Source organism: Haemaphysalis longicornis, unplaced genomic scaffold, assembly GCF_048455015.1.
Source record: "Haemaphysalis longicornis isolate Haplotype H1 unplaced genomic scaffold, Haemaphysalis longicornis Haplotype H1 scaffold_2, whole genome shotgun sequence".
NCBI classification, from domain to species: domain Eukaryota; kingdom Metazoa; phylum Arthropoda; class Arachnida; order Ixodida; family Ixodidae; genus Haemaphysalis; species Haemaphysalis longicornis.
In genome coordinates, this window is record NW_027526295.1 from 160216879 (window position 1) to 160244066 (window position 27188).

The 27188-nt window shown below is 48.2% G+C and overlaps 1 protein-coding gene across 1 annotated transcript; it reads left to right on the plus strand.

The window, feature by feature from the left end:
- The first annotated feature begins 934 nt into the window (after positions 1 to 934).
- LOC144168394 (neprilysin-1-like) lies at positions 935 to 26298 on the plus strand. Its single transcript, XM_077697392.1, has 7 exons — positions 935 to 1268; positions 6845 to 7048; positions 8551 to 8800; positions 14199 to 14487; positions 20188 to 20438; positions 24710 to 24901; positions 26127 to 26298. The coding sequence occupies exons 1-7, from the start codon at positions 935 to 937 to the stop codon at positions 26296 to 26298; spliced, it is 1692 nt and encodes a 563-aa protein (XP_077553518.1).
- Positions 26299 to 27188: the final 890 nt, after the last annotated feature.

The following is a 27188-nucleotide window of genomic DNA, read 5'->3' on the forward strand; positions in this document are numbered from 1 at the left end:
CTTAGTGATTCCCATTTATACCGACTTAAACTAGTTTGTTTAGCAAGATTGAGAATTGCGAGAAAGCTGAGGGAACTTCTATAATCGCTATTTATCAGAACCAGTTGCTACTTTCGCCTTTTGTAATACCTCTTAAAACACAACGGAATTCATATTCACCAATATAGAAAACGGTGTCCCATGCGTGGCAAGCAGTGCGCAAAAGGTAACGTTTCTCTAGTGGCCAGATGTCTGTATGTGGTTTCTACATTTTGTTTCCCCGCCTTGCAAACGAATCCTTAACTTATGTTTGCCTTACGACCACTTAATTCCGTCGGGTGCCGGTTACCCTGGAGGTGCTGTCGAACAAGTTAATCAAACCGTGCAAAGGCAGCGCGCAATGGACGCGAAGCTGCGCCAAAACAGGCCCAAAACAACCGTCGCTAAAGCAGACGACAAAGCCGTAGCGCCGACGCCGCCGCCGGTGAGCAGGCACTTCCACGCGGGGAACGCTGGGTAAATTGGCCGTACCATCTACAGTGTGCTCCGTGAGTGAAACCCTCTACTCCCCCCCCCTCCCCCTCCCCCCCTTAGGTACACCCGCCGCTGTTTCCTCCGCGTTGGGAGTATGTTGTCCCGCACGCCACGAAAGAACCGTTGGCTAGTAGAGCTAGAAAGCTTTGCTATAAAAAAGAAATTTAACCCCTTTTCTATGAATTTATCGCAACCACCGGAAGGTTATGCGCTGATCCGTGCTATCCTTTAAACACTCTGCAGGTGCAGAGTATATATCTTCTACCAGCCATTGTTTTACCACGCAAAAGCACTCATTATTAACTCATTACACTATTTTTAAGCTTTGGCAAATCCCCCTCAGTGGGTATGCGCCCTTACCCTAGCCATAAGATGAATAAGAAGAAGGAGAAGAAAGGGAAGGAGGCCTGAACGACGTGCAATGGCTCGGCGGAGTACTCCTCGCGACGAGCTCATCAACCGCCTAGTAGACCGCCGGCCAGCGTGCGCCTCGCACAACATATACCGCTCGGGCGACTACGACTTCCTCATCCTACTGGCGTTTATAGCCGTGGTGGTCCTAGTGCTCGTGCTGTTTTTCGTCTTCGATTTCGGCACGTCCTTGCACATCATTCGCCGATGGAGATCCAACTCTTCTGCGGTCGCTCCCAATGGCTCCTTCAAGTCTGCACTCGCCGCCGCTCTCGAGGGGCCGCAGAAGAAACTTCCCAACTTACCCATGTCGACCATTTCCTTTCGTCCGGAAGAGAACGCCAGTGAGTATACCCATACAAATGCGCATGCTGACAAGTTCTTGAAGTGCTTTTCCAAGGTATGTATGTACCGGCACTCGAGCTACCGACGGCGCTTCAATGTTAAAATTTCCACGAAGACAAAATACAAGTTTGCTTCATTGGTAAGACTAGTTTGTCCCGATAACAGTGACACCAATTTTATCGCAAACGACAAGCAGATAATCGAGATATTAAAAAACAAACAGATGACGCAGTTTGCTTCATTAGTACGACTAGTTTGTCCCGATAACAATGAAACCAATTTTATCGCAAAAGACAAACAAACCATTGACATATTAAAGAAAACAGATGACGCAGTGGCGACTCCCCGATAACTTTCCGGCGATTTATCTATGACGTCATAGAACCTCGTTTGCGCGATTTGCGGCCTTCGACCTAAGCCACCGTCAAGAAGCTTGGCGATTGCAGTGACGCATTTAGTTCCGTTTGTTTGTATTACTTGAACGCTAACCTGCAGTTAACGCACTGACAACTATGTGTAAAGTGCTTGCCCATATTCGCCCCTCCTGCCCATATTACGTCACTGTAGCCCCAAATTTGAAAGCTTTTCCTTATTTCGGGCGTTTTTTTGGGCTAAAAAACGCCTTTCGTGCGCTGGAATAGAGCTGATGAGTTACCAAAAGATAGTTCTTTCAAATTGAACGAAGTTCTATTTTGTCTTCATAACGCTATTAACGGCCCGTACTTTCGCTGCCTCTAGTAGTTCTGGAAAAACTGTGGTTGATTCCTCTGTCACAGGAATCGGTAAAGCACGAAAGTGAAACGTGCAGCGAAATATGCAACGAAATGAGCATGATTTGCGGGTGGGCGGCTGTCTTGTGGATGGGCTTGGCCATTGACGTCCTGCTGGCGGGTCGCTTCCGCAAAGGTGTACTGGCGTCATTTCCGTGACGGATATGACGTCAGTGAAATGTTGGCGTATACCAGCATTAAACACTTCCGTGTTCAAATATAAAACCCGAAAACGAACAACCCTAAGTATAACGCTCTCTTTAGTACTAAGGGTTGCTTCCCCGCAAGAAGACCCTGTGTGCAGGGGTGTACCCGTTACAGGCCGCTTGCTTTGTTGTATTGGCGTCATTTCCGTGACGGATATGACGTCAGTGAAACCTTCGTGTATCCAGGCATAAAACAGTTTCGTGTTAAAACATTTCACATGGTTTGGTCTTGTCCCATCAAGAGTAAACAGGTACAGTAGAAAGGACGCCCTTTCTTAGACATTAGAACAGTGGAGCAGTGGTACACCGCGCTGCTAAGCTCCGATCCCGAAGTGCAAGTCGAACTCGTCCGGATGGCTGAAGACGCCACCGGGGTCCAAGGACTCCTGGCTGCCGCCTAGAAGGGGAAGAGGATCGAGGAGGATCTCCAACCTCTTTCTTTTCCAACCGGGCACAAAATAAAGTTGTTCTCTCTCTCTCTCTCTCTCTCTCTCTCTCTCTCTCTCTCTCTCTCTCTCTCTCTCTCTCTCTCTCTCTCTCTCTCTCTCTCTCTCTCTCTCTCTCTCTCTCTCGCATGTATTTTGTTAACAGTGTGGCAAAGACGACTGCAACCCGAGCCTAGCCTCGCAATATGCAATGCACCACTCGTTCGCGAATGATACCGCGTTGTGAAGAAAATTTGAAGGTACTGAGCAAGCTTTTTTGAAAACCTCGAATATGGAGACACAGTGAAAAGAATATTGGTTACCTTTAGTCCGCTGCTACCAGAATGATTCTTTTGCCGAGCGTTTTTTTTATGTGTCTCTTAACTAGTTGTCATTGCTGTGACTCTACGGTTGGTGTGTTCCTAGCGGCTGTGTCTTGTGTATACGACAAGGGATTGTATTGGTGAAATTTTGGGATAATACCAAAACAAAGGTTTAAATATTCACGTTGGCCACCAACTTCTTTAAATTAAGAAAGCACTTCCGTGGGGTCCATCCTAGGCGACGTCAGCCCCAGCGAAAGACAACGAAGGAACGAGACAATATTCCAATTAGAAATGACAGGCGAACTCTTGATTCTAATTCAACGGAGTCTCCCAGCTCCGCTTTTTATCACATTTGACGCTTGCGAAAGTATACGTATGGCACATCGGTTACTTCTCTACAATGAAGCTTTTTTTTTAAATTCTGTATAGATTTTACTGCTTTATGAAAAATCCGGTAGACTCTAATAGATGTTCTTGTTCCCTCATGGAGGGAAATAAATTCTTAGTGAGCTTTGCTCTAGAATTTCTGTGTTCCTATGTGGAACTAACTGTGTTACTGTGAGCAAACCTTCAATAGCACTGCACGTGTCCGGGTGGCGACTTTCCATGTCGTCAACCCTGCAGAATTGGCTCTTGCTGCGCTGCTGAGAGTATCGAATAAACACGGTGCTAGACCACACACTGCCCCTGCATCAATCAAATCAATCAAATCAAATTATTTATTTCCAGTATCGAAATGACACTGAAGGGAACACAGACAAAAATCCACTATGGCTTTACAAGGACTGCGCCCCTTCAACAATAGCATAGTCAATAAATTCGGACATATAGCAGCATGTGTTAAAAAAATCAATTGTGCAGGTAAAAATTGTTTACAGTCTTCAAGTTCTATCTGTGCATCGAAATCAAACAGGAAAAAAAAAACATAAAAAGGAAGCCACAATTTCACCAAAGCAAAAACGCGATAACGCTATAGCACGGGGAAAACGCAGAGAAAACACAGGCCCAAAAAGTTAGCTCTTTCCCAAACGCAAGAATACGTTGCACTGAAATACAGAAAAAGAAAAAAAAATACACAAATCACTTGGGCACCGAGAAAAATATCAGAGCGACAATGCAGGCAGTAAACTCATGTGTCACATCATTTGGACACTAACAAACCGAGGCGGTGTTCAGTAAAACAGGCAATTGATAAGGCAGCATCTGGCGACCATAGTTCATCCGTGCTCGTGGAATTTCCCACAGCTCATTAACACGTAAGTCACGCACGTTTTCCTTAAATATAAGGTGGGGCAACTGGGTCGAAAAGGCATCATTATATTTTACACCCTTATGATATCGCTTCAGAAGAATCGTGTTGTAAAATTCGTGTACAGAATTCAGGTTTCAATGCCGGTAGATAGGCTCTGTGTGAGCGTCATAGGAAACATTTGCTATCATGCGTACTGCTTTCTTTCGAGTCATGTCTAACTTTGTGATGTTCGTTTTTGTCGTTGTTCCCCCCACCACGTTACAATAGCTAAGTTTCGATAAAAAAGAGATTTATAAATTTTATTCTTTGCTTTGTGGGGGAAAGAATCGTAGCCTAGATAAAAAATTCTGACTATTCTGCCAAGCTTATTTAGGACAGCTCTTACATGATTGTTCTAGGACATGTGTTCTTCAAAGAGTGACCTAGATTTTTAATAAAGGCACAACTTCTATAGCCCTTGGTCCGAGTTTGAGATTAACTTCATCCCGAAAGCCCTTCTGTCGCGGTCGAAACAAAACTGCCTTCGTTTTAGCTGTGTTTATTGTAAGAGAGTTTACCGCGCTCCAGGTATTAAGATCATTTAGCAAGTGGTTGACATTGTTTATCAATCTAAGGCATACCCAAACAATGTTATTAACGAAAAAATTGGTGCAAGTATTGAAAAGCCTTTTGACACAAAAAGCGGTCTACTTAAAAAAGAGAATTTAGGGGTCTCAAACCTAGGCATTTACGGTATGAATCGAAAGGTATACAGTCGAATGCACTTATAACGATACCGCTTATAACAATATATCGGATATAACGATGGACAACTATTGCACCGTCCAATTTTGTATGCTTTCTATGGTAAAATGCTACGATGCTCCCGAGCCGCGATATCGGATATAGCGATTGAATCCGCTTACCGCGCGCGCCGAAAATGCGAGCTGCCGCCGGCGCTGGCGCCGGCACTCGGCGCCGACAGCACGCGAACGTGGACAACGCCGCACGGGGAAGCCAGGAACCTGACGTGAAGATAACACTGCTCATGGCCACGCAGTTTGTCTTCGGAGCGTGGTGTGGAGTTCGCACCTCCACGGTGCGAAACTGCTTTCGGCAGGCTGGCTTCGTTCGGCGACGTCACGAGGAGGAAGCAGGCGAGGAGGAAGCGATTCCAGGGGAGGCCACGGAAGCACCCGACGATGAAGGGGTGCCACAGTTATGGTCGGCGCTTCACGAAGACGCGTCGGGTCTCGACGATTTTCTCCATGCCGACGATGGTGTGGAAACGTCCGAGTGCCTCAGTGACGAGGCGATCGTTGCGAGTGTGCGTGGTGCAGCGGACAGCGGTGAGAGCGACGACGACGACGACGCGGCTGAGCAGCCTACCCAGGTACCGTCATCGCACGAGGCCCAACGAATGATACAGTCCCTACGGGACTTCATTTTCGCGAAGGACCTCCCGCTCAGCTATGTGGAGCAATTAGATGCTCTCGAAAAAGATGTGCGTCAGCTTCGCGTGAAGCAGTCAAAGCTGACTGATTATGGCTTTTCTGCAAACGAGTAGTTGCACTACCTCACTTGCATGCTAATAAAATGTTTTGATCTCTCTTGTGGCTTTTTTTTTCTCGACCCGCTTATAACGATTACCGGTTATAACGATGGGATTTTCTTGGCACTTGGATATTGTTATAAGTGGACTAGACTGTACCACGAAGCCATAATGTTCAAATGGCGATTACTCAATAGACCATGTTAAATTTGAACAAAGTGCCTCCAAATAATCAGACATTGCATTGCCGTAGTATGAGATTTGTTATATAACAAAAAGAACCATGTCTTATCAAAAGAGCAATTTACCCACGCTCTCTCAAGTGCCCGGGTTCATCCATGTCCACATATTTGACGTTTCCCCTTGTCACACACATATCAACACGTTAAAATTTAGTTTTTTTTTCCTTCACACAATAGAACCATAAAATTCATTGCCAGGAAGCGTGCGTTCGCTTCTACCAAATAAATGTTTGGCAGCAATTGAAAAGAACTGATTCCTCCTTTACTAAACGTGATAGCCTATTTTGCGCACTTTCGCATATCTGTATAGGGGTGTGTTATTTGATGAGCCTTTGCTTGTGGTCACGGTATTTTAGTTTTCGGTACGTATACATATGTACGTAAACACGGTGAATTGCGCATATTCTGCTGACATGTGAACATGTGCGTGTTGTCTTTGTCTTGTTTTCTTATTCTTCAAATGTTTACTTTTGGCTCATGTTCTCTCATGTTCACTTCTCATGTTCACTTCTCATGGCTCATGTTCTCTCATGTTCATGTTCACTTTTGGCTCATGTTCTCTAATTTGCTGGTGAGCCAAATTGTTTGCTTTGTTCTCACGCATAAATTGCTGAATATCGATTTTCGTACCGATATTTTGTACCTACTCCTCACTCCTGCTACAACCCCATAGCGGTTGCAGTATTATCAAATTTATAAACAATATAATCAGCGGACACTGAAGAGACATTCATATTGTGTCCTACTTTTAATGAAGCCGTTGTTCTTCCGCACGAGCAGCATAATTGCGTCATGCTGGGCTTCTTTTTGGCGCCACGTGCAGGTGTAGTTGAAACAACTGCGACCGAGTCGGCCCGCGAGCTGTGGACGGCGGGACGAACGGGGACTCCCAAAGTCTGCGAAGGGCCGGGTTGCGTGGAGATGACCCCCGAACTGCGGGCCTCGCTTGATTTTAGCGTGCAACCGTGCGACGACTTCTACCAGCACGTTTGCAACAAGTGGCTCAGGAAACACGTGCCTGCGCTCGGCGAGTAGAATTGAAGTTGTAATACCTAACTAGGGTTCTCCTATAAACTGTCAGCACCGCTGCCTTTTCTTCCAATGCGAGCCCTGTTCGGACAAAACGGGTAAAAATCCCCGGCCATCTCCACTAACGTGAAACCTCTGGAAGGGTGAAGCATGCAATGTTTAAGTGTATCTTTGGCTCCTTGGGGTTGTTACTCACGGACATGAAACCGTTGAGGGGTTGAGGTATACAGCTTTGCTCCAAGTTTCGTGTCTTTGAAGCACAAAGCGTTCTAGCTCGAGGCGTTGGAAAACGAGTGTCCCCGTATTTTCTTTACCCTGACTACACAATACTGCGACGACATGAAATGACGACGGCATGAGACGCTGACAGCCCCAGCCCGCAAGGTGCTTCGCCCCTAAAAAGCGTCATTCGTTCCACGCCATCGAAAAACAAGGACCAATTCCTTTCGGTGATGGTGCCTGCACACACCAGGCCAGGTCCACCCGACATCACCAGCGTAATGTATTGCGCTGGTGCAGCCGAATTGAAGCTTAAGTGAGCATGTATATAAACCAAAGTTGTTCGGGGAGCCGACGAAGATGTAGCGTCAGCTAAGTGGACGCGAGGCCTAACTCCCGTTTAAGACATGGCGTCTGCGATGTAGCGGTCAGCGGGACCCCTCGCAAGGTTAGGTCAGCCCAATTTTAAATACAATAGTCCTTCTTTGGCTACTTAAACGCGAAAATTTGGGCCTCTTCCTGCCTGCCTGCCTGCCGGCCTGCCATACGTTGGGAGAGTTGACGACGGTGGTAAATTTTGTTGCCTGTCCGTTCGCTTGCTCGGCTGCGTTCTTCCGCTCCCTGGTGTAGTGGTTTGGACGGGCACCTTCTTTCGCTACCGTCGAGTTGCGGTACGATATCGCGTGCTACGCAACGCTTCGAGCTGTGGAGCGTGTCGTGGTATGAAAATCTCCAAAGACAAGTTGTTCAGTTCCAAAGATAAGTTGTTGTTAAGTTGTTGTCCCAGGCGCCAACGCCGACGGACACGCCCTCTTTTAAAGCGACGCTCTATATGGCTAGGCGAAAGGTAAATCCGGTGGTCCTGTGTACGCAGAAAACCAGGTTTGGAAGGAGTAAAAACTAAGGGGACAGTGTGTGCCTGGTCTTATCTCCGAGCGCGCGCGCTGCGAGCTGCGGCGTGAAGCAAAGATCAAGAGACAACAGCGAGAAGTTGCGATCGCCGTTCGTAGCCGTGAAGGCGGAGCAGTGTCAAGGCGGCAATGGCAAACACCGGCCGTACGCTACTTCGGGATGGGTAGCCGACGCGTCTACGTATACCTCCCGTAGGAGCAGGCAGCTTCCGATCAGCTTTGCAGCGATCAGGAATGCGAACGAAAGAAAATACCACAACACGCATCGTGTAATGAGAAAGATTTTAATGGATAATTTAATACTTTTGTGTTAAAACTGCTTTTAGAAATCAGTCGCAATACTCGGAATCTCCTCTTCGCGTGCCCGCAGGGGAGGCGATGGTCTCGCAGCGCACCGAGCGCCTTCGCCAGCTGGAGCGCGAGCTGCTCGTCGAGCTCCGGGCGGGCACTGACGACGGCTCCCTGCGGTGGCCGCTCAGGCTGTGGCAGGCTTGCCGCAACAGGAGCGGTGAGCCGCACTCGCACGACGTGCTGCACACCATTCTGGCCAGCCACGGTCTGGCGGGATTCCCCTTCGGAGCCGCCGCTCGCGCGAGAGACATCGCCACAACTGCGGCCACGTGAGCAACGCCTGCACATCTACGCGCGCTGAACATTTTAACGCGCTGCATTCTTTGCCGAGTACCCCCTACAGCCACGACCGCGCGTAACGCCGTGCATTCACACAAAATGCAGGATTTGCGGAAGTAACACCTGTAATCGTTACAGTAGCGTTAATGGACATAATTGGTAGAACAGGATATTGAAAAAAAAAACAGAAAAAATATATTTTCTAAAAAATTATCCAACGAAATAAAAAATATGCATCTTATACATTTCGTCCAAAACAGCAAAGACTAAACAAAACCCACAGAAGGACGTTCCAAATGCAAATAAAAAATAGCGAAAATGGATCAACCCAGCACTTTGCCTTGATTTTGCGGAAAAGTACATACAATAATTCCTCGTTATAACAAAATCGCTTTACTCGAAATATCGCTTTATTCGAAATTTCTTCTGGTCCCAAGCCAAACGCATGCATTTTAGGCTGCATTACTCGAAGCGCACGAAGAGCTTGACCCGCTTAGAGCGAAGTGGTGAGCGGAGGCGTGGCCGAGCGGCGGCGACTCAGCGGGGAGCCAGGCTTTCAACAAGGCGAGTCAACGGAAGCTGGTGTTTCCCCGGCGATTTTCTCGAGCCAGTCATGCTCGATTCGCGCAATGCGGCTTTAGACAAACGGCCCATATGCGTGCTAGGGTCATTAAATTTTATCCCCACACATTCGTCAATTGCGTTGACGCGACGGTGCGCGAACACCGGCACTCGAACCGTAGAATTAGCAGTGTCGTCGACAACGGGGCGCCGAAAAATTCTTGTTTTGCAAACGTCACAGCTGCACACCTCGGGAAAAAAATTGCCCAGTGATCACGCAAAGCCCCTTGTGCAAAACCGGTAAATTTTCATGATTGCATTGTGTACCCACAATGAGCGGATAATCGTTTTTTGAGCTAAAGAAAAAGCACTCGAGCCACGGCATTTCCGACGCTTTCCAGCGCGAAACTCTCGAAGCGTTCTGCGACGCCTGCACCACTGACTTCCCCTCGTTCGCTCTCCCTCCTGCGAGGCGTTCAGGACGAGAGTCACTGCTCTCGCTCACCTTCATGTCAACTTCTCGCCATCGTGCTACCAGTTTCGGCGTCACTGCTCCTGCTAAGCTTCTCCAGCCGAAGTTCACTGCATTTTTTTGCAACTGAATAGAGTTTTGCTTCACTGAATACATTTTGTTTTGATTCCTCACAGTTGTGGCGCAATTAAAGCTCAACTGCCTTAGCTTTTCTCAGGTGGTCATTATATCGAAGTACCGCTTATAACGAATTTTTTCGCCATCCCGCTAACTTCGTTATAACGAGGGGTTAGGGTTACTGTAATTGGAGGAGTAAAAGTACTTCAACGCTATTATCTTATAAATTCGCATAATCGGAAAAAATAAACAAATAAAACTTAGAAACAATAAAACAACTACGTTCTTGGCTTACTCATAGCCAAATCTTGCTGTGAAGAGCTGACACTCTAGACGAGCGGCATAAGAATGCTGCGCATTAGTAGACAATTCCTTAAATCTGTGCAGATTTTTGTGCTACGGGAAGGGCAGTCACCTCACGCGCAATTCTGTGTTGTGTCCATTCCGAACATGTCCATTAAAATTGTGTCTTTTTACATGCACAGAAGCCAACGCCCTTGCCTTGCTTTTTTTTGCGTCACATCCTGTCGTCTGCTTTCAGCCAATCCGCGCTCGCTCTAAATTGACACTTTGATATGAACGGGAAAGGGCCAAAACTCAGAATCCCGCCCCTGTAGTCGAGGCAAATATTTTTCTTGAAAGTACTGCAACATATCCGATAACCGCTTTCGCTCTTTCCTTCGCGTCTGGAAGCACTGCGAGAGCTATAGTTCTCGCCAGCATGGAGCGGCACTGCGCGATTTGCTCGTCGCAGCGGATACGCTTTCGTACCTAGCTTTCTCGCTCAAAATTCCGACCTCTCAGGAACCTAGGGAAACCACTTCAGGACAGTGATATTTGGCACAAAGCAAGAAGTCAACGTGGAGATGAAAACAATAGAAGAACTTTCCAGGAGTCTGAATATTTTATGTGCCATTCGCTGTCAAATCTTACTCCCCATGCATTTCTATGGGATAGTTTCCATGGCTCAGGAACCTAGCCGCAAAACGTGCAAGACTTGAAACTGTGCGCAAGCAAGTTTTCACCCCCAATATTAGCAGCGCAAAATAACTTTCAATTACGACAAATAACGGCAAAGTAATCGCTGTTGAAAGGACTGCCATGAGCGGGAAAGCTGCACATGCCTTCCGTTTCTGCTTTGCTTTTGTGGCTTTCTTTACAAAATGGCTATCGAATACGTTCATTGCAGCAACTGAAGGAAAGCCTGGCCAATAGCTGCTACATCACTGCGATGACGAAATTCGCGTGGAGGAAAAAGAGAAAAACCTTTTGAGCTAGTTTTAAAGTTACTGAATGTGCATAGAGCAGTAATTGTTGACTGAGGTAATTTCCGACCTACTAATCTAAGTACTGGATGTGTTGGTTGACTACGTTCTGCAAGCATTAAAGATTTCGAAAAAAAATCTCTCCAACCCAGGCTGTGAAGGTGGTTGAACTGCGAAGCTGTAAACGACACCCACAACAATTACCCATGCGGCATCACTTGAATTCCCACGCGTGGCTCTACAAAGAATGAAACCAGAGATTCTGCGAGCCATTACCATGGGTTTCGCGGGGGCGGCGCCCCGAACACAGTAGCGTCAGCCACGGCCGGGTTAGAGCGGCTAGTGCGTCATCTCTCTCACTGCCTCTCCCTCATTGTTGTTTCATGTGTCGCCTCCAAAAAGCGCCCTCCCCTCCCTAGACACTGAATCCAAACCACCGTCTGTCTCCCCGGTTCCTCGTGTGGGCGTAGCTTAGTCGCCAAGACGACGGGCTCTCACTCCGATTCTCTTCGGGCCCAGGTTCGATCCCCGGCGGTGCCAGTAGTTTGTGTAGCCTGGGTGTAGCCAGTTGTAGCCTCGGATGTTTGTGCAGCCAGTAGTAGCCTGGGAGTTTTCTGCTGACGTGGGCACGAGAATTTCGTTGACTGGTTAGAGGTATACTGCTTCACGGCAAAATAGTTGAAGAAAGTGTTACAGTGTTCCTTTAAAAGCGACAGAAAGTTTAAGGCGTGTAAAATTTTGTTCTCATCTTGTTAGTGCCAGAGTCAGTGCCATCAGAGTGTCTCAGCATCACCCCCAGAGATCGAGTGCGGCTTCTTCACGCTGCTTCCTCTTTATATTTCCACAGTAAATAGCACCCTCTGCTCAATTAAAACTATTTTTGCACTTCAAAAACCAAAAAGAAAAAGCGTGAAATAATTTCCGTCACTGTTCGTCACAAAGCCCGTCACGGAGAAATGACAAGGGAACAAGAAAGGCCAGCTCTAATTATTAATCTTTAACAGGCGATTGACGGCTTTTGAGGAATCAAAGTGATGAAGGCGACCAGATCCCTTTCGTTGCCTCACGAAGTGGGAGCTGTGTGCGGCGATATTTCCGCAGCAACCTATAGCTGCTCGTCCCCTTCGAGGTAATCTTAAAGGATTATCGTTATTCCTATCGTTTAGCCTGCTTTTAAAAAGTGGCATTTTTATGCATTTAGAAACCACAGTGTTCGTAGTCGTCGCAGTGCCGCTAGACGGAGCTTTTGCTGGTCGTTTTAGAGCGCAGCTCTTATGCGGCCGCTCCTGCAGTTTCGCGGCATCCCTCACCATCGTCCCTCGATGTAACCGAGAAGACGAAGAGGACACCGAAGAGAGAGTTAGGAGGAAAGCGCAGAAGAGTATGGCGAAAATGTGAGAAGGAAAACGGAGTGCCGCGGGTGCCATGCGGGACGTGCTCCGCAAAAGCTACGCACTACGAAATGGCACCAGACTTGCGCGCCGTCGTGCGTTCGCCGATGACGTGACATGCGGCGAGCGTGTCTACCATAGAGTTTCTTACTAATACTAGACGGAAATCTGGCGCCACTGTCTAGGGGAGCCGCGCTTCTGCGAGCGTTCCGTCATGTACCGGGATGGCGCGTTCCACGTGTCCTTGGCATGGCTCATAAAGAGGCTGAAAAGTTGGCTCTGGCTGCAAAAAAGCAACAGTATTACTGTAGAGGATTCATCAACTTTGTTTTGTTATTATAAAATTGAACCTCAAAAAAGATTAATTTGTCAGTGATTATGTAGAAGCTCCTTTTTGCACGATGAACAAGAAAAAATGTTACCCTTTTTAGATGCGACTGCATCTCATTCACTCGCCTTGTCCATGCAGCGTCGTCGGCGTTGTTGTCGTCCGCCCCTCCCCCATTCTCCTCGCCGTGCGAGCTGCACTCTCCGCCGCTCACCCCCTCTCCTCTCCGATGCCCCTCTCTCGCGAGGGGCATTGGATTGGATTCGAATGGCTTGGCTTGGATTGGATTCGATTCGGATTGGATTGGATTAAAGTGGATTGTGTTGGATTGTGTTGCGTCATAGCCGCGGCAGACACACTGGCGCCGGCGCATGTGCAGTACTCTCTCTTCCGCGGTCTCCTCTCCTTCGGGCGCGCTGCGCATATAACCGGTGTGCCCCTCTCCGGCGGCCTTTCGGTCGACGGTTGCTCTCCGCTTGCGCTTGAACCCCCCCTCAGCGTCGCGTCACACCAGGATTCCCGCGAGGGGAGGTGGGCGTAATTTTATTGTTGATTTTAGCTTCGAGACAAAAAAGAAGCCGTATGGCTAGCTGAGCCAAGTAGGCGAGGAACGTCGCTAGTGGCAATGGTGCCGCCCACGGCGGCCCGCGATTGCAGCGCCAGATTTCTCTCTAGTATATATTAGTTTGAGACTCTATGGTGTCTACCGATACTACATATGGAAAAAAAGCGCTGCATGAGAGGAAGTCAGTGTGTGGCGCTAGTGTGCCCCAAGCCCACTCCCTGCCTCCCGCGATGTCCCGACTAGCGGGGCAGTCGCACCGTGCTCCGCTCCGTTTGCGGCGGCTGACGTGAAAATATGTTTTGCAAAGTCAAAACACCAAAACAGCTGCGCCCAAATTTCGCAATCGTCAGCCAATTTTTGCTTTATTTCTTTATAAATACGAGGGTACTGCAGGATAGCCTTTGACACTAAAGGCCGCAAAATTCAGCGCTTGCGCCAGCCTTTCTACAGCGTTGTCTCTGTAGATGCCACCAGTATAAGGGCGAAACTCGTTACACCACTGCCTACCATTTGCTGGTGAGGTTAGAATCAACAGTACTTTATCTTTCTGCGATCCCTGCAAGGTCAGGTTGATGCATTTTATCATCCCGAGCATACGTGCACTGACGTATGATTGCTGACAGATTCTGAGCGCTTTCTAGTGTCTCAAATTGGGGCCCTTACTGAAAGCATTACCGTACGTTTCGCAGGGTCCTGGCTTACTCGGCCATACCCGCCCTGGTGGGAGTCAAGGTGGTCAGAAGGCCCACAAACGAAGCCGTCCCTACTTCGCGCGGAGGTTACCGTGGCAGGCCAAGGTTTAGAATGACCACGGCGCGGCCGAAGAGAACCGCCCGTGGTGGTGGCTGGATCATACAGCTGGGACCCCCGGAGCCTCTCTTCCGGGGATTCGTGCGCATGCACGACGTCCACGACGAGTGGTTCATGGCAGCAGTGGAACGCATAGCTGGCCACCGCGACATGCACGACCTGGTCAAGGTGAGGATCAACCATTCCGCTAGCAGGACGGCAAATCAGTCGCCGTATTAGGTGACAGGTGGACCTGAGGTTGTGTACGGCCGCACCGTAGAGATTCGGCCAACGCGGGAAAGTGGCCATGGACGCACCTGTAGGCGCCTACATTGTGCGAGGGGGTCGAATTGGACGCAGCGACTCACTAGTTATCTCCTCTACAGCTATTGATTGATTGATTGATTGATTGATTGATTGATTGATTGATTGATTGATTGATTGATTGATTGATTGATTGATTGATTGATTGATTGATTGATTGATTGATTGATTGATTATCGATTGATTGATTTGTGACAAAAAAGGGCCGCGATCTCTCTCTTGTTCAGCAGTTCGAATACCTCTCTGGTAAAGGCCTTTCCCTCGTCGATGTGCAAGTAAAATGTATACAGTAAACGTCCCAGTCCCAGCCATAGCATAACAAGGTGACGTCATGTCTAACAACCCTGCACACACGATGTAACTTTAAAGATATCGTGTCAATTCTTGTTTTCTTTTCTTGGCAGTTTAACCTGACCGTTGGCCTGGATATAGCTGTTTTTTAAACAAAAGCAGTATCTCCCATTTTGGACCAGCTTTGTTCCTTTAGGACAGCCTGAACTTATTTTTACAAACTTTATTGCCGAATCACATGTAGTCAAACACCTTGGCGGCGTAATATGATTGCCCCACAACATATGCCTCTAGGTCGTAACTCGCTATGTTGATCTAAAAAAAAAGAACGGCTGGACACATAATGCGCCAGAACTGTTGACAACTAAGTATGGTTTTATTCCACAAATTTGTATTACCAGACCTCGATGCAGTGAGAGCTATATACATGCAACAATAATCGGTTACGACAAAGACCTTGTACTCCACTCCTGTACTTTAAACTATAAGCGCAACGCGAAAGCCATTGATCCCGAAACCAGTCCTGTACTTTAAACTATAAGCGCAACGCGAAAGCCATTGATCCCGAAACCAGTGTTGTACGGAACGGCGTTCCTGGAACTAGTTCCTGTTTAGAGGAACGGAAGAACACCACCGTTCCATTAAGGGTCGGTGGAACTGTAACAGTAACTAGTTAGGTTTATAAAGGAACGGCAAGAACGGCGTTCCTTCTGCAAACGTTACATTGCTGGTATTTGGCTGTTTTTGATGCCAAGGCTCGAGTACAAAAATCCACAAGTCGCTACTGTGTTTCTCTTCCTACAAGCTCGCCAGTTTGCCCGCGCCCTTCAGCGGAACCTGCTTTCTCGAAAATCAAAGGCAGAAGAATAACCACGGAGCGGGCCGCAGCTTGTGCTTGCTTTAATGGCGGGGGAGCTTACGCGGCGTTCGACGGGTGAATAGCACAGCCGCGAGAATGCTTTTCACCTTTCATCGTTTCTCTGGAAAGGACAGGATGCGCGTATGGCCGATAGGATTGTTTCCTGCCCGGGAAAGGTTGTCAAGTCCGAGCGGCACTGCAGGTTCCTTGTGAAACCACCGTATCCGTATATTGCCAGGGGTAATTACCACATTAGTGCGCGCGAGGCGCGGGTGCGTTGCTATGCTATGCTATGAGGTTTTGAGGTGTGGGGGAGGGGATAAATGGGTGAAAAGGTCCGAAACTGTCTGGCGTTGGGTGCCGACCGGGGAGTTGCGCTCGCTGTGAGGACATTCGAAGTGTCACCGGCTATGAATAGGGCTGGGCGCGCCGCACTGTCTCGGGATGCTGTACTGCTCGAAGTTACAAAGTACGCATGCAGTTCGCCACGGCGCGGTCGACGGAAATGGTCGACGGGAGTGCCAGGACCTTTTTAATTGCATGTGCCATGTTAACAAAGGACAGGAATTTCGTCATTGTTGGGCATAATTTCGTCGCGAGCCGTATGGACAATACTTGAGAGAGGCCGCCAGAACGTGGACGGCCAGGGTTCAGAGTTACTTTAGTTGGTCGGTTTCAACCTGTGCGTTGATAATGTTTTTTACGCACGTGATTATTCTCCGCGTTATTTCCTGTGCTTTTCCGTTATGCGTATTTCTAACCATTTCTATTTCTATTTCTCTTTTTGGTTGTTTACTTTACTACCCTGATTGTGCTAGGTATAGTTTGTAATTCTTGCGCGTGGATTTTATTTTTATATGTGACTACACTGCTGACTTTTATTTTTCTTCTTTTTCTTGACTTGAACTTGTATTGTGAGCCTTGTAGCCATTACTTGTTCTGTTGTGTTTTGTTACTCGCAAATATGTGCGGTATGATCCACACAGCTTTAATTTTGTAACCCCCTTACTCAATTCCCTGCACAGGGCCTGTAATGTAAGGCATTTTAAATAACCTGCAATATTGTAATAACCATTCATTAAACGCCTGATGTTCCTTTCGACACACTTTCCTATGCAAGAAATTTATTATGTTCCTGCATGTAAATTTCTATTTGCACAAATGAGGCGCAGTAACCTTACTGCGCATTTGCAAGACCGAAGTGGAAAGTGCCATATGTGTTGCACGCATAATAGACGAGCACCAAATTCACAGTCAGACATATCTGGAGTTTGTGCGGTTCTCCGTGACATGAGGAGGCGTGGTACACCCATCTAGGAGCGCTTCTTTGGATTCTTTTTATCTCCAGATAATCTGCTGCCGGCGGTGTTCCTATTCGTATGATATACGTAGGTTGGTGTGAGTTTTAAATTTCACACTTTCTTTCGCCCCAGTTTTTTCCGACACCATACTTTAATTTAAAAAATGAAATGTAACGTTAATGTAACGACACGTTCCAATGTTTGAAGTGGAACTGGAACGCGTTCCTTTCGCAATAAAGGAACTTGTAACGGGAACTCGTTTTACAACTGGGAAGAAGCGAGGAACGAGCTTTCGTTCCTGTTTTAGAGGAACGTGTACAACACTGCCCGAAACCCCCTTTCTCCGAGTACTGAACAAGTAACCCATTATCCGCATACAAAAAAACGACTGTTTCTGCAAACCTTATCCTGGCGTCACCTTGCGCAGCTGTTTTCAACTTTTGTTTCATTAAAAAAACGTGGCCACTCACACTTTTTAACGGTTCCAGACTAAGCAAAGACTTTTTACTATGTCAGTTATGGAACGGTAGGGCGTACGGGCCAAAAACGACAGATGTCACGCGATCATGGCATCATCCCAGCCGCCGAGAGAACCTGTGCTGCCGCTCTTTTCGCGGCCGATATTTCGTTCAGCTCTTCACAACATGTGTCCATCAGTTAGGCGATTGGTAACTCGTTGCCTACAACGTGGAGCTGCCGATGACAGGTTTCGCAATTTTTTGGCACAACAACAAAAAAAAAAGGGCTGGGCTCCCACGTTTGTATCTTGGGCTCGAATACCATTTTTTATGTCTTGTTTTCTCGCATGTGATGAAACAAATCGCAACAATTGTCGTTGGCGCATGTCATCTCATAGGACCATGTTGACCAATCACTTACCTTCGCAATAACGAGTGTTCATCATCTAAACAGCTTTCTGCAACGCTTCCATTAAATGCTTTCACTCCCATCGCGTATGAAAGCATTGCGTAAAACTATCAGCACGGAGCGGCACTGCATGAATTGTTCGTCGCATGCAACAGTTTCGCCTTGCCTTTCCCCTTGCCTTGCCTTTGCTTTTTGTGACTTTTTTGAAGTGGCTGTTGGATGTGTTCATTGCTGCAACTGAAATACAGCCGGCCAACAGCCGCTACATCGCCCCAATGACGTAATTCAAGCGCTCGAAAAACGCCAAGACCGGGAAAGAGGAAATTTTATTGAGCAAGTTCCTGGGTTATCCGAAGGGCATAGAGCAGTCATTTTTGGTTGAGGCAATTTGCGACCTCCTGTTTAAGTACTGGATGTTTTCGTTGACTAAGTTTTGAAAGAATTTAGTATTTAGGAAAAAAATTAAAAATAGTGTTGCTTCGTCCCTTTAAAGGGACACTGAAGTGAATTTGTCAAGCTCCCGTTTTTGGTTGCACTGTGTAGACTGGCTCAAATTAGCACACTTTTCATCGTTTATCTGGTTGACAAATCGGTAATTATTTTACAAAGCGCGAAAGAAGAAAAACTACCATGCGCGGTTTGCGGCGGCCGCACCAACTAAGGCTGTGACGTTGGGAGGAGGGGCGCCGTGATTGGACGATGCCCAAGGTTAGCAATCACACAAGTTTCGGTTTCGGTTTCGGTTCTGTAAAACATAACCAATGGCGTTGTTGGATTGGCATTCTCAATATCTCAGTAATCATCGTACCGCGCTTCTGCCATGTTGTCGGTTGTAAAATGCACAAGATAAGCCTCCCAGGACGGCTTGTAGTCGTAGCATTCACTAGCCGAGACCTACGCAGTGCATGAACGCCCTCCGCGTACCCGCAGACGCCCAAATGTCATGCGCTTTTCCCCCATATTTGGAGCTTGCCTCCCTCATGCCTGTATCGTAAAAAGCATGTTCGCACCAGGCCAAGGGTCTGTTCATTCTGGCCTATGCCCACTGCCTGCAAGCAGTCGGTGCTTATGGCAACAGCACGCCAACGAGAACTCGCTAGCGCGCCAGTGCCAGCCTGCGCGCGTTTTGTGAACTAGTTCGTGTAGCCATGAACGTTGCGGCCCAAAAAAAGGTGAACTCAATATATAAAACATCGGCGGAAAACAAAAAAGTTAACTTACAAAAAAAAAAAGCACGTACCCGCGGGGATTCGAACTCATGACTTGCAAAACATTGGCGGTGACATACCTAGCGCCCCAGACCACTGAGCCACGGAGCGAGACGCGATGGTATTGCTAATATAGGGTATATATTGTACAACCGCTTTACACTTTTATTAAGTTTTGGCATTTCAAGCAGCTTAGGTGACTATTTGTTGTACTGCGATCGTGCAGTAAGCGTCGCCCGAGTTTCCACAGTAGCTCACGTCTAGCAATTGCATTTCGTAGACGGAAAAGCGTTCGCAGATGCGTAGTCGTGCTGCTGACCGCTGTGCTTGTTCGCCCAGCGCAAAAAAGTGCTTCCCGCACCCTAGTTTTCCGCTGTACGGTAAAAATATCAGTTGATTTTATTTCCTTAGTACCTATATTGACTTCGCTGACTCTTCTCCCGCCTTCAAGAGGCCTTATATTTTCCTACTGGCGTACCAGTCAGCGAAGCGTCGCATGTGCGCTTGTGCAGCGCCTGTGTGAAGCGACCTTGACTTGGAGTGTACAGTGTACACTCCAAGTGTACAAACAGTGTACAAACAGTGTACAAACAAACCAAGTAAAGAAAGGCACATTCTTCCATTCACAAACGTGTCCTGGCTTCGTTTCAACTAAGCGAACGAATTGCAACCAAGCAATTTTTTTTAACCTCCTTGATTGCGACGACCCGCCGGCGGCCGGCGGACGAAACGCTGGGCCGACTGACTCTGTCGGCCGGGGAGCCGTGCAGTAGCGCAGCCGTGGCGCAGCCAATTGCCAGCTCATCCCCTCCTGACGTCACACGAAAACGCCACAGAAAATGGGCGAGCGTAAAGAGAGGAGGACAGCATTTTCGAATAAGTTTTTCTACTAAATAAATTCGCGTAAACGCGCCTAGAGTGGTCGAAACATGGCCTGGGGACTCCTGACTACAATTTGCGCTAGTAATCCCGCAATGTTTACATATCACTTCAGTGTCCCTTTAACGCCGAGGGCCGCCGCCTCTGTTCCCCCGCGCAGATCGAGGAGGCCCTTGTGGATTTGTCCGGCCAGCGTGCCGGCGTGGACGACTACGTGTTGCTCCCCGTGCACCGGCTGCTCCATTCGCGCCACTGGAACTGGACCACCTTCCTGCGCACAGCGTTCAGGGGCGTGGCGAATGTTGGCGCGAAAACGCAGGTGCTCGTCAAGGGAGGATCCTTCCAACGTCGCTTCGTGAAGATCGTCGAGAGGTTCGGATCGCCCAACCTGCACAACTACCTGACGCTGAGGTTCGTTAGAGGCAAGGGACGTTCAGGAAGACAAAGTCTTGTTCACTAAAAAGACTGCTTTGCACATATAACAGTGATACAAATTTTGCCGCAAAGTTCAAACAAATAATCGAGATGTTATGGAACACCGATTTAGCGGTGTCCGCCCCCCAGTCACTTTGTGGCGGTGTTTATATGACGTCACAGGATCTTGTGCGATTGGCGAGTGCCGCAGCTAAGCCATTGCCAAAAAAAACTTTGGAAACGTGGCTGTGCGATTGTAGGAAAGCTTCTAGCTCAGTTTGATCGGATCACTTGAATGATAACGTGCAGTTAACACTATGATAACTGCATTTTTAGCGTTCCCTGTGTTGCGTAAAATTTTTGACGCCGTGTAGCGCCAAATTTGAAAGCTTTTTAATTAGTTGAAGCGTTATTTTTTGATTAAAAAACGCCTTTCATGGCTGAAATGCAGCTAAGTCAGTTACCAAAGCTAGTTTTTTTTATTGAACGGGGGTCATTAAGTTGGCCTCCCATACGTGAAATGTCTGGAGACTTACAGCAAAACTCTTGATTTGCACATTTCGGTTGCCATGAAATTTCGAAGGCGTCGTGCTTGGTTAAATTTAAGGGTAGAGAAAATACAAAACGGAAAGGGAGACAGGTGAAGTAAGAGGAGAGATAACTGTGTTCTAACGAAGTGTTCTTAAGTCTACCTGCGAATTAAGAGATTTGAAAGCCCCTGGTGCTCGCAGGGGCTCGTCGTGATAATATTAAAGAAAAACAATGCTGAGTTTAATTGTTGACTGAACATAACAGACGTTGCGCTGTTGGGGTCTTAAAAAAGTTACATTGAATACGGCAGGGTGACACGAGTAAACATTTCTGTCATAGCGCCTACTTGGTTTTTTCGTGTCTAAACCAGTCTACCATAAATTGAACAGGTCTACCACAGTTCTATGTTTTGTTTCCCCTGAATTTAATCTGTAAACGAAATCTATTTGGGCTTACCACTGACGTTAGCGCTAAAATTAGAAAAGTAGTCTAATACAGATGCATTAGCTTTCATGATTTGATGGCACATGCCATCGCCTTGACACTAAAGGAACACCAAGACAATAAATTGGACACTAATAGCTTCTCACTTCCATAGAAAGCATACGCTAAAGGGCATCAGACCCCCAAAACCGTGAAGAACATCTTTAACAATTACGATGCTGGGGTTATGGCGTTGATTTGCCTTTGAAACGTCGCGCGCCACACTGCACCACAGCCATTGTTTTCTTTTTTCAGCAGTCAGTAGTCAAATATCACCTTCCAAAGGCTTTCGAAACTGCGACAATATATAGTGATGCGGGGTTCTAAGCCCCAGAATTGCTGTATGTAGTACCTGCATATATGGAGTTTATACACAGCAACTCTACGAAGGCCTGCAGTGAACCTCGTAGTCCGGGAAGGCTGCCGTTGGGTAATCGTTCAAACCACCACCCTGCTTTTGCTATCCGAAGAAAAATATTAAAACTTGCGATACCTTTCAACGACAAGTGAAGAACATTTCGAGGACATTCTATACACGACGAATTTTTGAACTAATATCTCACTCCCAGAGCCTCCCATGGCCCGGCCTTGCCGCCAGTTTTTCCCGAATATTTCGTTCCTACTCGTATCGTAATTGTACAGCGTGTCGTAATTGTCACCTGTTGCGGCACTTCAAATACAGGATTGCTGAGATAGTTGCGTCGTAGTGAGGGTACAAGGCAACATTAATAAATCGGTACTCACTGGTTAGACTTTCGGGCTACGCAGGGGTTAGCAGAGGACTTGGGGTCTGACTAAGCGACTTGAAAGAAAACTTACATCGGTCCAACGGGCTAAGGAAGGAAGGAAGGAAGGAAGGGAGGGAGGGAGGGAGGGAGGGAGGGAGCAAGGAGGGAGGGAGGGAGGGAGGGAGGAAGGAAGGAAGGAAGGAAGGAAGGAAGGAAGGAAGGAAGGAAAGAAGGAAAGAAGGAAGGGAGGGAGCAAGGAGGGAGGGAGGGAGGGAGGGAGGAAGGAAGGAAGGAAGGAAGGAAGGAAGGAAGGAAGGAAGGAAGGAAGGAAGGAAGGAAGGAAGGAAAAAAAGCTCCTGCTTTTTTGCAGCCGCCCCTTTCCATAGGGGCGATTTCCCGTGCAAGCCGGGTGAACTTCCCAAGCGTTGTAGTCCCACACTAGGGCCGCCGGATAAGCGTCCCGGTACCGTAGCTTGTCTCTACGGTGGAACAAACGCTTGGAGCTTGACCACAAGCAGCCGTGGAAGGCTATGTGGGAGGTCCCTCGAACCCCTTCTGGCGAGGTCAGGAGCCGCTGGGCACCCACCAGTCAAAAGGGTACAAGCGCCCCCTGTACTGCCTCGGCAGGAGATAAAGGGCTTGGACACGCTCTACCACTGCGGCATACGTGGGAGGCTGCTGCTCCCCGACTTCAGTCGCTGGCCACCCACCAGTTTGAAAGTGGGAACAGGCGCCTACCTCGGGGGTTCCTGGAAACCCTAATACCACGCCGGACCGTATCACTGGGTTACAAGAAAGTGGTAGGTACTTCGGTACCGCTGGGCACCAACCAGTATAAAAATTGGTACAAGCACCCCCTGAACAGGGGATCCAGTGCTTGGGAAGTTACCCGACTTCGTCGGGAAAATGCCCCAGTGGAAGGGGTCGTAACTTTTGACCGACGGCGATGGTCGAGTGGTAAAACACTCGTCTCGTAAGCGGGAGGTACCAGGTTCGTATCCTGGGCCGCCGGATACCCACCGGTTTCTTTAAAGGGTACAAGCGTCCCTGTACCGTAGCTTGTCTCGACGGTGGAACAAACGCTTGGAGATTGACCACAAGCAACCATGGGAGGCCATGTGGAAGGTCCCTCGAACCCCTTCGGGCGGGGTCTGGGACTCCTGGGCACCCACCAGTTCAAAGGGTACAAGTGTCCCCTGTCTCGGCGGGGGATAAAGGGCTTGGACACGCACTACCACTGCGGCAGACGTGGTAGGTTCTTCCGGACCCGCTGGTCACCCAGCAGAATAAAAATGGGGACAGGCGCCCCCCCTACGGGGGATCCAGTGTACTGGAAACCGTTACACCACGTCGGTTTGTACCATGGGGTACGAGAATGTGGGAGGTACTGCGGTACCGCTGGCAACCAGCCAGTAAAATTGGTACAAGCACCCCCTGAACAGGGGATCTCGTGCTTGGGAAGTTACCCGATTTTGTTGGGAAATGCCCCCTTGGAAGGGGTCGTAACTTTTAGATCGCAGCGATGGCTCAGAGGTACAGCACTCGCCTCGTATGCGGGAGGTACTGGGTTCGAATCCTGGTACCACCGGACACCCACCGGTTTCTTTAACGGGTACAGGCGTCCCTGGTCGAGTGCGGACCCTTGAAAGGGGAATCCACGCCTGGAAAGCTGCCTTTACCCTTGCGAGGGGCCCCTGACCCTTGTCCATCTGGCGGGGGGCCCCCGGCCATCATGCCGCGTTGCGCCATTGCCGGGGGTGAAACAGTCTAGCGGCATGTCGTGCCACAGGCGGTTGCGAGTTGAGCGTCCATCGTGGCTGTGGAAGGCACCATGTGAATTCGTGTTCCTTGGTGGCGCCGGGCACCTACCGGTAAAATAGGTACAAGCGACTCCCCGGCCTGGTGCTCGGCCCTTGTGTGGGACTACAACGCTTGGGAAGTTCACCCGGCGGCTGCAAAAACGCAGGAACTTCTTTTTTTTTTTTTTTGAGGTACAGAAAAAGCAGGAATGTCAACCAGGCTACGGCCTATTTCGCTATCCTACATGCTAGGGGTCACGCTCAGGGATAAGAAAACAGCTGCGTGCGTTAGGGAACAGACTGGTGTGGAAGGCAGTGTAGTTCAAATTAGGCGAAGAACATGGGCATGGGCGGTTGATGTCATGCGCATGAGGGACAACAGGTGGATGATCCGTTTAACGTAGTGGCTGCAAATAGACCGTAAACGCGATAGGGGTCGGCCAAGGACTCGATGGAGGGACGAGCTACAAAAATTGGGAGGGAAAGGGTGGACTCAGCTAGCACTCTATAGAAATGGCTGGAAATCTTTGGGAGAGGCCTCAGTCCTGCAGTGGACACAACCAGGCCGACGATGATCATGATGACTCATACTGGTCCAAACAAGGAGTCGCCATTTCTTCCTCGCAAAGCAAAGCTGTGTTTCAACTTACCACCTGATCTTCTATGATCAGTCAAATATGGGCAAGATAAACATTAACCGTGAGCAACTCTCTCTGGGTGGATGCAGGGTGTACATACGCTACGCGCTGTTCCTGGACTGGCGCCAGTTCGAGCCGCTGGTCGAGCTGTCCGGGGCGCGGGTCGTCGGCTGGGAAGACCACGACCCGCCGGAGGATGCGGCCGACCTGCGCTGCCTGCGGCTCCTGTCGCGGATGCTGCCGGAGCCGTTCGCGTACGTCTACTGGAACGCACGCCTCAGGTAAGTCCCTACTACGGTGCCCAGTACCCACAGCACGCGAGCACGTGCCGGGTGCTTCGCTGCGGATATCTCCCATCATTAAAACTCTTGCAGAATTGGAGGCTTAGCGCAAAGAAGACAAGGACGGGGGCAGACGAGACCCACTCAGTATGTACCAACTAGCCCAAGAGCAGGTTTTATTAAAACTCTTGCAGTGGGAAAGAATAGGCTGATAATAGTAGCGATGTTCCGTTTCCAGATAAATATACAAGCAAGGCACTTCCGGTGAGATGCAGGAAGTCAGTCAAATGAGGAGCCGCACCCTCTCCCAAAATGAACCTAGAAGATACCAAGTCACGCTTATTTACGGAAAGAATGCGTAGAATTGGGTCAAAAAACTTCTTCCAGCGAAACAAGAAATCTGCAGAAATTCGGAGAATTGTCTACTAATACGTAGCATTCTTATGCCACTTGTCTTGAGTGTGAGTTCTTTGCAACAAATATTTTTGGTTTTCTAAATCCTGTCCGACCGATTGTCTCCGTTTAGGCTATTGTAACGTTTACCGGCGCTATTTGCGGCAAATCTACATTTTTTGTAAATGGAGGACGTAACACGGTTTGCGGTTTCCATATATTTTTTATTTTTTTATTTTTGGTTTTTCAAAATTATGCTAGAAAGATTATCTTCATTAGCGCTATTATAACGATTAAAGGTTAAACTTCCGTGAATTCTGCATTATTGTGGAAATGAAGGGCTTTTTCACAATAATGCCACACGGTTTGCCAATTTCCGTTATTTTTTTTAATTTTCTTATTTTTTTAGTTTTTCAATGTTCTGTTTGACCAATTATCTCCATTTACGCTACTATAACGATTACAGGAGAAACATCCGCCAAATATGCATTTTCGTGTAAATGTAGGGCGGCACGGTCCTCGCTTCGGGAGTACTCGGCAAAGAACGCTTCACATTAGAAATAAATCACGGGTCTTGCAAAATCTCTCCGCAATGCTGAGGCTCAAACCCAGCCCGTTCCCGCCAAATTCGGAGTTTTACTCGTTATGCTAGCGAGGCCGAACGGTGGGTTCTCTAGGCAGTTGTTCAAAACGTCAGAAGAAATATTCTAGGTGACCGTGTAGGGGGCGCTAGGTGAGAAAAGCAAGTGGCCGGATTGTACCCACAAGTGAACGGAATCTTGCGTAATAGTAGTAATGATTAGTGAACGGTCGTGCATTTCCCATGTCGCAGGAGCCTGCAGCATCTCCAGGAGCAAATGGCCGCCCTTACCGAGCACGTGGTGGACGAGGTAGTCCGCTACGTCCGCGCACTGAATGTGACGCCAGGCCTGACGGACCGCTTCAGGGACGACGTCTTCAGCCTCAAACAGCAGGTACGGCCACTGAATTGTACGGCTTCGTGATCTCCGGTTACAAGGTTCTGGTGAGACACTCATTCGCCGTGCGGAACTCCACGGGAGATTGCCAGTCAACTCATGGTATTTCCACTCATGTCTAGCAGAGAAGGCTTTTTGTAAGCTTCTTCGCCTTGGAGGTGGCTGTAAGTATTGCATTGCCTTGCAGTGTGGTAACACCCCACAAACGAGTCATAAAAAAGTGAATATGAAGTGAAGTGCTAATATGGTCTGCCTGTCTGTATGGCTGTGTATTGGTTTACCAGTCCGGCAAAGAAAGCATTAAAGAATGCCTTAACAGGAAGTATACAGAGGCAAAACCACTTCAAACAGAACTCATACAGGTCCACATTATTCAGCGCACAAGAACGTCAGTCATATTTGTGAAAAAAAAAAAAACGGCACATAAGTGAAAGTGCCGATGTCTTTTTTGTTTAAAATTAAAAGTAGACGTTGAATTGGGTTTTAAGATAGTAAAGGGGAGAAAAAAACAACAGCTCAAGAACGTCTTTTGAGGGGGTCAATTTAAACGCAAAGATGGCACCTCGAACTGCTGCAAGCAACGCAGAAACAAAAGGTCCCAACAAATGCCACGCGGGCATTTCCGAACGCGGGAAACATGAATTGACCGAACCACTGTTGGATTTCTCATGGGAGGAGCGGGTAGACAGGAATGGGTGCTGCGGGGCAAAAGTGCAGAAGATACAGGAGACTATCGTCTTTCGACGACATGTGCAGCAAAGAAACCAGATACGCTTCCATTTTTTTTTCTCGCACAATGATGTCGCCTCTAACGCGGAACGATATACCGATGACCATGGCGCACAGCCGTCACCGTCGTGTATCAAACGCCGCGTGAGCTACGTGAGCAAAGGAGGCGGCGCCTATATCGGCATCCC